Source organism: Castor canadensis, chromosome 6, assembly GCF_047511655.1.
Source record: "Castor canadensis chromosome 6, mCasCan1.hap1v2, whole genome shotgun sequence".
NCBI lineage: Eukaryota > Metazoa > Chordata > Mammalia > Rodentia > Castoridae > Castor > Castor canadensis.
Genome location: NC_133391.1, coordinates 81,189,728 through 81,203,582, shown reverse-complemented (window position 1 = coordinate 81,203,582; position 13,855 = coordinate 81,189,728). Strand labels below are relative to the sequence as shown.

General features: G+C 34.9%; 1 protein-coding gene across 10 annotated transcripts in view; it reads left to right on the top strand.

Moving 5' to 3' along the window:
* Positions 1-13,855, top strand: part of Apc (APC regulator of WNT signaling pathway) — a 127,334-nt gene that overhangs the window by 102,221 nt on the left and 11,258 nt on the right. For 4 of the 10 annotated variants that reach the window (XM_074076954.1, XM_074076955.1, XM_074076960.1 and 1 more), the window contains 6 exons: positions 565-943; positions 2,590-2,685; positions 3,929-3,982; positions 7,612-7,751; positions 8,348-8,425; positions 9,120-9,236. In XM_074076954.1, coding sequence (XP_073933055.1) covers positions 565-943; positions 2,590-2,685; positions 3,929-3,982; positions 7,612-7,751; positions 8,348-8,425; positions 9,120-9,236 — 864 coding nt within the window. The remainder of the gene's footprint in view (positions 1-564; positions 944-2,589; positions 2,686-3,928; positions 3,983-7,611; positions 7,752-8,347; positions 8,426-9,119; positions 9,237-13,855) is intronic. The other 6 variants (XM_074076961.1, XM_074076962.1, XM_074076963.1 and 3 more) reach the window with 3 other exon arrangements.

Below are 13,855 nucleotides of genomic sequence, written 5' to 3'. Positions count from 1 at the left end.
TAGGATTATAAGTGTGGACCACTACACTCTGCTGTGTTTTTCTTTTTTATGTCACAGTATTTTTACATGATAAGGGAGAAATCATATTCCAGAAATAAAACAATTATAATCTAATAAGACTAATGATTGCTGAGAATTGATATTTAGTAAGTAATGATTGTTGCAAAATGTTTTCTATTTATTGATTATAGTTCTGGATAAAATGAAGTAAAATAATTTAAAATCATATAAGCAATTTAGAAAAAGCACATTGTTCTGTATGTGCATGTGTGTGTGAGAGATTTTCACTCATAGTCAGTGGATTGCCACCAGCTGATCTAGACAAATAGCAATATAAGTATGCAAAAACCTATTTTCTCTTTGAACACTGTATAATGCCATTACTATTATTTATTCACATAAATTGTGGATGTTATTTTGAAATAACCCTCATTACCTCATCCTGGAAAGATGTTTTGTTTTATTTTTAATGAGTTACAATAAATATCCCATCCATCACTTCATTAGTTTTGACTTTCAGATATTAAAGTCATAATTTTGTTTCTAAACTCATTTGGCCCACAGGTGGAAATGGTGTATTCATTATTGTCAATGCTTGGTACTCATGATAAGGATGATATGTCACGAACTTTGCTAGCTATGTCTAGCTCCCAAGACAGCTGTATATCCATGCGACAGTCTGGATGTCTTCCTCTCCTCATCCAGCTTTTACATGGCAATGACAAAGACTCTGTATTGTTGGGAAATTCCCGGGGCAGTAAAGAGGCTCGGGCCAGGGCCAGTGCAGCACTCCACAACATCATTCACTCACAGCCTGATGACAAGAGAGGCAGGCGTGAAATCCGAGTCCTTCATCTTTTGGAACAGATACGAGCATACTGTGAAACCTGTTGGGAGTGGCAGGAAGCCCATGAACAAGGCATGGACCAGGACAAAAATCCAAGTATGTTCTCTATAGCATACATCACAGTGCATGTTTCAAAGCAAATGTAAAAGTTCTAGATTTAAAAATTTTTAAGTAATACATTGTCTTTATAAATGGAGGAGGAAAATCATATTAATTATATATGCTGCAATTTTAAAACTTAAGTTTGTATTTCTCTAGGGAAAAAATTAACACAGGAAAATGTTATGTACACCACTGTGTAACCAAAAATGACCAACAAGTTAATAGAAATTTATAGAGTCAAAACTTAATAGAGCTAAAAAAAAAAAAGAAGTGTGAGCAGTTAGGTTGCCCTAATTCTTTCATTCCATAGATGAAGCTCAGGAAAGTAACTTTACAAAAGTTCTTCCAGCTACTAGTGACCAAGCTATAATGTCTTCATTCACATACCAGTCAGTATTCAGTGGACACATTCTGCCTGTTGTTTTTAGATCCTCACAACCTTGTAAAGAGAGAAGATACTGTCATTTCCATTTGGCAAACAAAAGTTAGAGCATATAAAAGATGCCTATGGCTGCACAGCTAATAAGTGGTAGAGCCAGGAAGGTCAAATAAGCTGACTCTCAGCTCAGCACTCTTCTTACTGTGCCTGCTTGCTCCAGGCAATTGCACCCCAGTTACTGACTTTGCTCAGGAAGAGACCCTTAGCCACTAGCCCCTCTCCCTCAGGAGCAGGGAACATAAGGAAGTGGGTGCCTAGAGGACACAGCTTTATTCCAGTAGCCAAGAACCAACAGAAAGAAGTATATAAAGTAATACTTTCAGTGAATAAGAACTCATACATAACACAGATGGCAAGTAGATAATTCTTTTGCATCAACCTATTGATTTGGGGAGCAGGAAAACAGATGGTGATGAGACATGACTTAACGAAACTGTAAGAGATTTTTTACTAAGCTTAAATATAATGATTATTTAAAAATCTAAGATACTTTAAGAATGGCAAAAAAACAGAGATGATCCTTTATATCTACCTAGTGAGGAGGGGAACTAATAAAATACTTCAGTGGTAGAACATTGCCTTTCTGGATTGTTTTATTTGGCTATCCACAATTATGAAATGACTGACAGTCTTACTGCTGAAAAAATACTTTCTAAAAAATATTTCATGTCAAACAATGATTTTTGAAAGCTTGCACATAGCAAAGTTTAAGTGTGTATGTACAGTTTCTTGGACATATTTTCCTTTAAATTTTTTACTATCTAGTATATCTGTCTTTGTAGTAAACTTTTCTCTAATAAGTATATTTGTTCACATCCATGTGCTTTTAACACACACTCATAAAAATATTTTAAATGGAATTATAAACAAAATTAAACAGTTTTATACCAAAATGTTCTTATTGTTTCATATAGTTAGCATCATTTTAAATTAGATTTATGTGAGTTGTAGCACAAACCTACAAAAGACTTAAGGCAGATAAGTAGTAAACATTTTTATAGAACCCAGAAAAACCCTTTACTTGTTTTCTGTTCCACATATGTGGTATTTGCTCATCCATTCAGCAAATATTTATTGATCCACTAAACTTCTAAACATTACAGATACATAAATGGCTTCTGCATACTTTTTTAAAGTATAATAAACATCAGTGCCTTTGAAGTAACAAAATAAAGTGGCTAATGTTAATTTTATTTTTTAGTGCCAGCTCCTGTTGAACATCAGATCTGTCCTGCTGTGTGTGTTCTAATGAAACTTTCATTTGATGAAGAGCACAGACATGCAATGAATGAACTTGGTAAGACAACAGTGTTTCTTAATGCCATAGACAAATACTGGTGGATTTTTAAATCATGTTAGAAATTCATTATAGTAAAAGAGCTATTTGATCATTGATGAGTTTGAGATATAAGGCAACTAATTTCTTTTCAGCTGCTTCCTCCATATAACAAAACACTGTGCCCTAGTTTCTGTGGAAAAAGGGTCCTGAATCACAGAAACTGCCACCCTGTTATAAACTAACTTGGATTTTTAAAATTACCAAATGGACTACTCTTTGTCCTTACTGCCAAGGAAGATCCTGTGTGACAGTTGAAAAGATTAATCTGAATTATTTCTGAAATAGTTACTTCAATGTCCTTAAGAATCTGTTAATCACTTTTTTTAATGAACAGCAGGAGTTATTATTAATGTTTTTGTTTCTCTTCATGGTTATCAATATTTTCCTGGATTTTCATCCTGGTATCTTTGAAACTGGTTAATAAAGAAAAATTAAATTTTGGAATATTTAATCCTTTAAGTACCTGTTACCACACACACTGAACCTTAAATAACCTGCATTAACGCACCCCATTTTTCATGTAATGGTTGTTTGTTGATTTCTAGGTTCATTTTACACATGTGATACTTATAAATTGCATCATGCTGAGCCAACTCATGTGAACTGGATTTCTGTAGTTTGCCACAAGCAAGAACTGTCCCCTGAGCTTCTGTCTTAATGTAGCTGTGCCCTTGCTTTTTGTGCTGTTTATGTTACATTACATTCCAGCTCCCACTTCATATTCCTACCACCCTCATCATTGTCATTCATCACTTATCTTAAAAGTAATAAAGTCATGATACTCTTATTAAACACAGAGAACCTACACAGCCAAAAGTGAGTGTTGTCTCTTTCAGAGTCATCACTTTGGGAGGCTCTGTACTTTTGAGATTTCAGGCCTGCCCTCCAGCCCCGCTTTGCTTCCCACAGGCTCACCTGATTCTCTTTCCTCCCCTCAGGATTTGTGAAATCTCAGTTAATCTTACGAGGTTCTCACCTCCTCAGTACAATCTCAATATTTGTGAAAATTTTAATTTTTTAAATGCTAATAATTATGAGAAAGGGATAAAACTAATAAACAGGAAATTCAATTTTAATACATTACAAAGGTTTTTCTATATGTTCCCATGTTCCAATGGACTATAGATTAGGACTGACACATTAATCATCTGAATTTCAAAATAAAACCTAGACTCAGTATTTGTTCCTCTTCCTTCTTCAGGTAGGAAGGCTACCCTGGGCATTTCATCACAGGAGCTAGGGCAGGGGCTTTCAGGTGAGGAGCAGGATGGGGCCTCTGGGGGTGTGACTGCTGGGGACATAGCCACAGGGGTTACCTTCCTCTCACTCCTAGCCTCCAAATTCTCATTGGGGCAAAAGGAGGGTTAAGGTTTGTGGATTCAGGGGTGGGATGGGGAGAGATAGTGTAAGATAGCATAGATATTTGACAGTAAGGAATAGGGAAAAAATAAGTCCCAGTGAGGTGAAGGGAAATTGTTAAGCCCGGTTAGCTTGGACTGCCATTTGTACATATATGAAGATCTACAACTATGAAGGTCATTTAGGTTTTATCTGTTAGTATTGGAAGTTTTATACTATAACATCAATGATGTATATATATTAGTTCTCAAGTCTATCTTTGCTAGGCACTAGAATTTTCTAATGACTAAGACATCTTAGTCCCGTCTTCTAAGGAACTCATGATTTATTTGCATTAGTATTTCACAAAATTTCTAGGTCATAACCATCACCAGAGGCACTTGTCAAGCCATATGTAAAAATTATCTGGCCCTGTGGTAAGCAGAATCCTCAGGGGAGGAGCCAAATGACATTTAATGAACAACCCAAGTGATGCTTATGGTCAGGAAACTTTGTGGAACATAGATATATATAAATATTGATGTTGGACCCCTAAGATTTATTTTAGAATGGGGCATTTCAAGACTCTTAGTCTTCATAAAAAATCTAAATTGAGAATTCTGTTTCATATTACCTGAAGCAGTTGGTCCTCCATTATCTGTAAGGTTATGAGATCCCATATTTGATAATAATTAGGTTCATCTAGAGCATTATTTTCTAACATAGACACCAAGAAAAAACATAGAAGGACATGCTCATCTCATCATCTTGGCATTAAAACATCCTGATTTTGGGTAGGGCAACCAATTTTTTATTCTATAAGCCATGAATTTGCATCATACTTCAGTGAACCCACTTATAATTTTAACCTGTAGTTTTAACCTTTGCCTCAAAATTCACTGAAGTATTTTTTATTTGCCTGAAATCATAAAGGATTCTCTCTTATCTGATACTCTAAATTTTACTAAATGCTTGTTTTCTTCATTAGCCTCATTCTTCCTAGTTTTGTTGCCATCCACCATATCCTTCTTCAGTCTTTGTTTTCAGAATCAAGTTCTGAATTTTTTAGTTTTTCCACATATGAGTACTCAACTCTTTGACACTTTATTGCTTTCTTGGAACCTTTAGATGCATTTTACCTTTCTTAAGAAAGTATTCCAGATATTGCTACATAAGACAAGAATTTATGTGAAATAAAGCATAGTTTGCTTTATGTCTATATTGATACTTTGCTTCATTATACTCAGCATTTGGGGATCTCATCAGTATCCTGAGCCATAGACCTGAGCTGGGTCTACAGTGACTCCATTGTCAATATCCTGGGTCAAAATTCTCAGTTATACTACTGGCTTCTCCTTTATTTTGTCTTAGACTCTTTTTTTTCTGTCCCTGTGCTGTATCATCCACTCCAAAGGCTTCAGTTACTATGTTAGAGTTAGTATTTAGTTAGTGTTTTTTTTTTAATTTACATCTCAAAACAAGTTCCCTCTTTTACATTCTAGACATATTTTCATACTGCTTATCTAACATCTTAAGATGAGTTCCAGACACTTCTAACTCACCTATCACTAACTAAATTTGTTACCTCCTCCATCCCCAACTCTCTCTCTTCCATGGTTCCTTTTGGCATCTTAATCAACCTAGTTGTTCAAACTATAAGTCATCCAGTACTCCATCCTTATCCCCTCTATCTAGTAACTAAGCACTTTAATTCTGCTTAATAAGTATATCTCCAGTTACTGTTCTTTTCATCCCATCTTTTCAGTGATACAAGGCACCATTGTCTCTTGTTCTCTAATATTATGTCCTATTTCTCTCTTTACTTCCAATCATAATCCATTCTGCACGCCAGATCCATAGTAGCCTATTTAGAATGTACACTGATTATTCTAAAATTGTTAAAATTCTTAACATAGCACAGAAAGTCTTACATGATCTGGTTTCTGCCCATTTTTGTAACCTCATCTTGTGGCTCTCTTGTTGATTTATATTTCAATCCTAAGGGCCCTTAACACATACTGTTTCCTCTGCCTGGAATGCAGTTACTTATTTTACTTAATCATCCTTTAAGTCTCACCTTAAGCATTATTTCCTCAGCCTTTTTCTTGGGACCTCTCCCCACCCCAGGTCTAAACTAAGTCCACTTGAGCTTCTCACAAACCATCACATTAAAACTAGTTTTGAATATTTATCTTTGTTCTTGTCTGTGAGCTCCATAAAGATATTGACTTGTTTTAGTTCACTGACTATATATTTTTCCACTATCACAAACAGATAGGAGAAAATCTTCCCAAATGTAGTTTGGATTTTTTTAGATTAATTTTTACTTATCTAACTTCAAAGTCATCTGTCATTTCTTCTAGTCATAAGATTTGCATGAATCTTCTTACAGTTAAATCCCTTGATCTAGAATTCTTGCCTCAAGATGGAACTTAGTTTTGTGAACTTAAAAAAATTTCTATATGCTGATCCTCCCAGATCATTTATAAAAATATTAATGTACTGGTCCTCTTTCAGATTAATGACTTGACTATGTGGGCTTACTGTATGGACTATGGAGTTTCCTGTCTATAGTCATCTTTTTTTTTCTGTCGGAACCACTCCTCTATTACAAAAAAAGTCCTAAGTCCCATTATGATTAATGTTTAATGATGACTATTTTAGTAGTGTCATATGCATTTTTATCTTTCTTTTGTTTACTTCCTCACCAGTTTACATCATTTTTTTTTTAAAGCCCTTCCTGTATTGTCTTTCCCTTTCCTTTCCCTTTGTTTTCCTCTCTGACTTCCTAGTGTTGACTGCTGTGGGCATTGTTGAGCATACCCCATGGTAAGAATCAGGGAGAAAGAAAATACTGAATCCTAGTATCATTGATATTTGGTATTATCAAAGAAAAGTAAGAATTTTTTTTAAGATACAGTAAGTAGCTATAGAACTTAGTAATAAGTTGAACAGATAATTTTCATGCACAAATAAGCTCTGCTTCGTATGATTTTATTTAAAAGTCTCACTGTTCCTAAGAGTAAGTATTAGAGAGGGAGAAAATAAAGTATGGGCTGGGGACATGGCTCAAGTGGTAGAGCACCTGCCTAGCAAGCTCAAGGCCCTGAGTCCAAGCAAACCCAAAAAATTTTAAAAATAAAAAATAAAGTAATTAGACCTCAGTGTATGAGTAAAGCCCTAATAATAAAAATAAGCTGCCTTTTTCTGTTTATGTTCAGGAAAACCTAGTGCTAGAAAATAGCCTTCTTCATTATTGGCAAGGTATAGTATATGTGCAATAGAAAGGTAATAGTTATTTCATTCAGTAAAGCAAAGGGCTGGAGGGTGGAGACACTGGCAGAAAACAGAATAGTTGTCAGTTGTACTTTATTAAGGTATTACTCAAAAGTCCTTTGTAAGTTTTTATAGCTTATAATTCCAAAGGCAAATTTAAACCACATATTCTCATTTTTAAGATTTCTTTACCTAATATTTACGTTACCAACTTGATACCAATTTTTTTCATTTTAGATTATCTTTTTCCTCTTGCCCTTTTTAAATTAGGGGGACTACAGGCCATTGCAGAATTATTGCAAGTGGACTGTGAGATGTATGGGCTTACTAATGACCACTACAGTATTACTTTAAGACGATATGCTGGAATGGCTTTGACAAACTTGACTTTTGGAGATGTTGCCAACAAGGTATGTTTTTTATAAGATCTATTTCTTAAGGTAACTCAGGTATGAGTTAATATACTTTCATACAGAAATACAAAATAAATGGGAAAAAAACTACTTTTCACTGATTTTCTTTTTTGTCACCCCTCCCTAATTAATAACTAATAAAAAAAATACTTCACACCTACTGCATACCCTTCCTCATTTGGTTGCCTAAACAAAGACAAAAGCACACCTACAGATGAAGCACAATAATGAATTTATATAATTGCATTAACAATACTTCCTAGGAAGAAAAGCAAATATTTGAAAATCCTGATGATAAGTCAGGTGTTATACATGCACTGATTCCATCCAGATTAAAAACCTTTACTCTAAAACCTGTTGCTTCACATTTCTTATCATTTCACTTTATATTTCCAGTTTGTCAAGGAAAGAACAGATAGCAAAGAATTAGGAGAAATCTGTCTTTCATTTAGGTAATCTTATTCTGGATTTTTACAGGTGAACTGTCAGTTATGATTAAAATGAAAACTAGATTTGAAGTTTATTTGAAGAAAATAAAGTACAGCTTCAGCTTGCCTCATTGATGATACTCTGTTCCATATCTAATTTTATAGGCTACACTATGTTCTATGAAAGGATGCATGAGAGCACTTGTGGCCCAACTAAAATCTGAAAGTGAAGACTTACAGCAGGTACTACTTAGAATTTCAAATTTCTTCTTGGATATTAGCTGGCTAATGTCCTGAATTATATTAAACCATGGCTCAGTATGTAGTATCTCATATCTAAAGTCTGGTTTCATTAGCACTAAAGTAAAGAAAGTAATTATATTGAAGAAATTCTTTTTGGCACCTAATAGCACTTAGGAGGAACTTCTTTGTTACATGTGGAATATTATTTCTAAGATTGTAATTATTCAGTCATATTAGTTGTACAAGTAATTGCTTTCACTGTGACAATTCCATACGTGCAATATAGTGTGCTTTGATCATACGGGTGGAGCATTCCTAATTCAAAATCTGAAACTTTTTGAGTGTCACCATGACACCACATGTGAAAGATTCTGTACCATGAAAGTTTATTTCATGCACAAAATTAGTAAAATATTGCATAAAGTTATCTTGAGGTTATATATATAAGGTATATATGAAATATAGATGAATTCTATATTTAGACTTGGTTCTCATACCCAGGATATATCACTTTATACACACACACAAGTATTCGAAAAGCCAAAAAAATCTAAGATGCAAAATAAGGTATTGTTGGATGAGATTTACTAAACCAGTAATAGATTTCTTCTCTTACCTCTAGCATTAGTAATAAAAAGGCCACTAGTATGAATCATCATATGTATAAATTATTCTAACATTTGGTTATTTGCAGGTTATTGCAAGTGTTTTGAGGAACTTGTCTTGGCGGGCAGATGTAAATAGTAAAAAGACATTGCGGGAAGTTGGAAGTGTGAAAGCATTGATGGAATGTGCTTTGGAAGTTAAAAAGGTATCTTTGAAAATATTTAAAACTACAATATGAATTCATGTTCAGCTACATTTTTTTTTCTTTATTTGCTTCCTTCTTCCACCCAAGGGATTCCCTAATCTCTGACCTGTTTATCTCACTAGTCCATTATTAATCCAAACTCCTAAAGAATGAATAGGGAAAAGATTGTACAAAGTACCTTAGTCAGGGTTTCGCAGCACTGTAAACATGTTGGAACGTATCCTTGTTTTAGGGGACTGACCAGTGTATCATAGGATGTTTAGCAGCATCTCTAGACCTTCTCCCCAGTTGTGACAAACAGAAATGTTTCCAAATATTGCCACATATCCCTTGGAAGGGAGAAGGGAGATAATTCACTCTTGGTTGAGAATCATTGATGTAAGTGTTAACCTATGAGCTCTGCAAATCTCAATCCCCCACAGTCCTCAAAGTTTGATGATCGTTTTATCAAGAGATGATCAGACCCAGAAAATCCCCAAATAATAATTTGCTTGTAGAAGGAAATATTTCCAAGGGGGTTATCTATTTCAGAAACTAACTAATTCTAAAAAAGAAAAAAAAGTAATGTTGATAGTAATCAAGCAAGTCATCTTAGCCAATCTGGATTTCCTTTTACCCAGAAGGTCTGAGACCCATAGCCTACATTTTCAATTCAAAACTTTGCTGGCTGGGGATATAGCTCAGTAGCATAGTACTTGCCTCGTGCATGTGAGGCCCTGGGTTCCCAGCAATGAAAAACAAAACAAACTTTCCTTTTCAGAGAAAGATAAAGAGTTTTTTGTTTTTCATTGTTAGTTATGTATTTTTGGTAAAAATGTATTATTTTATACTTGGTAAGTCTTGAAAATATATTTTGTAGAGGAAAAATAGCTAAATTACTAGTTATAGAGATAATACTCAAATATATTTAGGGTCTGTATAAAGACACTTAAAACTACTGAATAAGCAAAACACTAGTGCTGACACTTCAGAAAAGAAGATGTAAATGGCTGCTAAGCACTGGAAAAGATATGTGACATCATTAGTCATAAGGGACATGCAAATTAAAACTATAATGAGATACCATTACACATATATTGATTAAAGAATTAAGATTGATTAAGTATTATGATGTTGAACAGTTGGAAATCATATATACCGCTGGTGCAAATGTGAAATGGTGTAACCACTCTGGAAAACATTTGGCAGTGTTAGTATCTTAAGTTAGTTGTGAGCCTAGGTTTCAGGATTGTGTCACAGCAGCAGCTCTTAACACCATCCTTTCTTATTAGCTTGATCAATTCCATTTCTTCCTTTACTTTTCTGCTTCTATCACAAAAGATGCAGTCAGAGTGCATTTGACTAATGTACCCATTTGAGTCCTTTCAAAGATATTAGACCATCACTGGAGGTACATCTTCCCACTAACCCATTAGTGTCTTAACTGGAAGGGAGGAGTTTCTTGCTTCCAAAGTCCTTAGCATAGTGCTCTGCAAACATTAGATTCTCCAAAAATACCCATGCATCTCTGACCACACCACTCAACTTAGAAAGTGTGTCACATTTTTCACATTTCTTTTCTGCACTGTGGTAATAATTTAAAGGAAAAACCAAACCAGGTGACTAGCATCAGTACCTGAATTGGTACTCTGTAAGAGAAAGCAAAAAAGGGTTGCCTTGACACATTTTTACTCAGTTGCCATTCCCCGCCGCCCACAGGAATAAGGGTATAAAGTAGCTCTACATATTGTCACACCCCTTACAAGAAGCCCACTGAAAACAACAAGAGTGCTGGAGAAGTCACTGCATATGTTTACACCAAATACCAAAGCCTCCAGACAAATAGTGTCCTGCTGCAAACAAAATATATTTGAAGGATGTTTGCTATCCAGTGAGCCATTTAAGTATAATCAATTCCATTCGCTATCCCATTTCAGATTTAAAAGTAATGCAGATCATTTAAAGAAAGAACCTTTATTTTAAATTCTGATCTATATATAAAACTCATTTTTATATCATACCATTATATCATTTATGTTATTTTAACATCATGGTTACAAACTAAAAATGTTAACACTAAAGTTTTCAACAGAAATCTATTAAGGTCCCTTAGAAAAATTATTTAAAGAAATAAGAAGTCACGTACTGCTATGAGGTTGATATGAAAAAAAAAAAAAAAACCCACAAATTTTATTGAAATTTTCAGCCAATAATTTTAAGCATATACTTTTAGCAAAATTAAAAGTTCATTGTAGGTGACTCTTTTATCAATTATAATTTGCGATCAAAACACTAAGTCATGTTTAATTTTATAACACCAGAACAATACTAGTTATAGAAAACTGTTGGCCAAGTTTGCAAACCTTAAGGATAACTAAGTGTGAATGGAATAGGTATATAATAGCTTAGCTTATATTAATGTGGCAGACAGTAAAAACTAGAATATTTTACAGTTGGATTGCACAAGGAAAATGTTAGGGGAAAAACATTTAAAGCCATACCTATTATTTTTTAAGTAAGATTATTCTTATTAAAAACACTAAATGAATCAAAATCATACAGTACTGAATTCTTACACGGAATTTTTGTATTTTAATGTTGATTACTGAGGAGTGAATGAGAGACAACTGGCAGACATTGGCAATTAAGTACATACCTGAAATACAACCAAGCATTCCACTCTTAAGTAATTACCTAGGAAGAACAAAAAGTAGTGTTCACATAAAGATTTACACATGAATTTTATAGCAATTTTATTTGTGGTAGCTGAAAATTAGAAATAACTATAATGTCTATCAGCAGGTGAATGGTAAATTGTAGAATGTCTGTACAGTGAAATTCTACAAAGCTATTCTACAAAGCTATTTTTTTTTATGTTTTTTTTTCCTTTTTTTTTATTCATATGTACATACAAGGCTTGGTTCATTTCTCCCCCCTGTCCCCACCCCCTCCCTTACCACCCACTCTGCCCCCTTCCTCTCCCCCCTACCCCCTCAATACCCAGCAGAAACTATTTTGCCCTTATTTCTAATTTTGTTGTACAGAGAGTATAAGCAATAACAGGAAGGGACAAGGGTTTTTGCTGGTTGAGATAAGGATAGCTATACAGGGCATTGACTCACATTGATTTCCTGTGCGTGGGTGTTACCTTCTAGGTTAATTCTTTTTGATCTAACCTTTTCTCTAGTACCTGTTCCCCTTTTCCTATTGGCCTCAGTTGCTTCTACAAAGCTATTTAAAAAAAGCTATTTAACTATACTGTCTATCAGCAGGTGAATGGTAAATTGTAGAATGTCTGCACAGTGAAATTCTACAAAGCTATTTTTAAAAAGATTATAGGTACCCACCTACCTATAATCCCAACTTGGCAGGACAAGGCAGGAGAATCATTCAAGACCAGCTTGGTGAACATAGGCCCCATCACAAAGAGAAAAAAGTGGACTATTGATGCATGTGGAAAGCAGAACAGTAGTTGTCTGGAGTTAATGGGGGGAAGGGGTGGATTATGAAGGGGATGCTAAGAAACTTTTGAAAATGATTATATGTTTATCTTGATTGAATGATGGTTTTGTGGATGTATGCACATATCAAAAGTGATTGGGACTGGGGGCATGGCTCAAGTGGTAGAGCCTTTGCCTAGCAAGGGAAGGCCCCCCTGTGTTCAGTCCCAAGTATTGCAGAAAAAATTGAAGGACTTTGTCCCAAACTTTGCTGTTTATGTAAAGCTGTTAGTCCTTTCTCTTCTACATCTCTTCTGAACCACTTTTTATGTTTTGGCTATCTGTAAGAATCCAAGTATTTTGAGAATAAAAATTATTTGTGGTTTTGAAATACTGTAGTGTTTCTTTTTCTATAACAACCAAAGACCTGGGGCTGGGTACATGGCTTAAGTGGTAGAGCACTTGCCCAGCAAGTGTAAGTCCCTGAGTTCAAACCCCAGTACCCAATACCACAACCAAAAATTAAATTAAAAAAAAAAAAATACACAACCAAGCCCTGAACCAGTCACTTGTTTCATTTAATTGGCCCTGCTAGCTTCAGTCCCTCCTAATTTTGCTTCTGATACAACCACTCCTAGGTCATAAAATCTATTATAGATTTATTTTTCTCCTTTTGAATTTTACACTTTTTGATCAGTCCATCTTAGTAAAATTCCTTTGTTTTTTCTGCCTTTATTTCCAATCTATAACCATTTCTTCTCTTCCTCTTTATCCTTCTCTTCCTCCTTATCCTTCTCTTGATACACACACACATACACACCACCCTCTTATCCCCACCCCCATGCTGCCTTGTTTGTTTTTTGGTGGGACTGGGGTTTGAACTTAGATCTTCACACTTGCAGGTGCTCTACCCTTTGAGCCATACCTTCAGTCCTGCTGTCTTGTATATGCTAAGCACACAGTTCTACCACTGAGCTATATCCCCAGCTCCTAATCATTTCTTATCTCCCATTTGAAACAAAACTCTTGGCCCTTGACATGTAGTCTCACAGAGAGTATCATGTCTTTCTACCTTTAACTTCCACTTCTGGGCCAATTGCAATTCAGCTTACTCTACTGAATTTGTGTTTTCAAGAATTTTGTTGTTGTTGTTGTTTTCAGGATGCTTGACTGTTCCCACCTTTACCTCAGTCACACTGT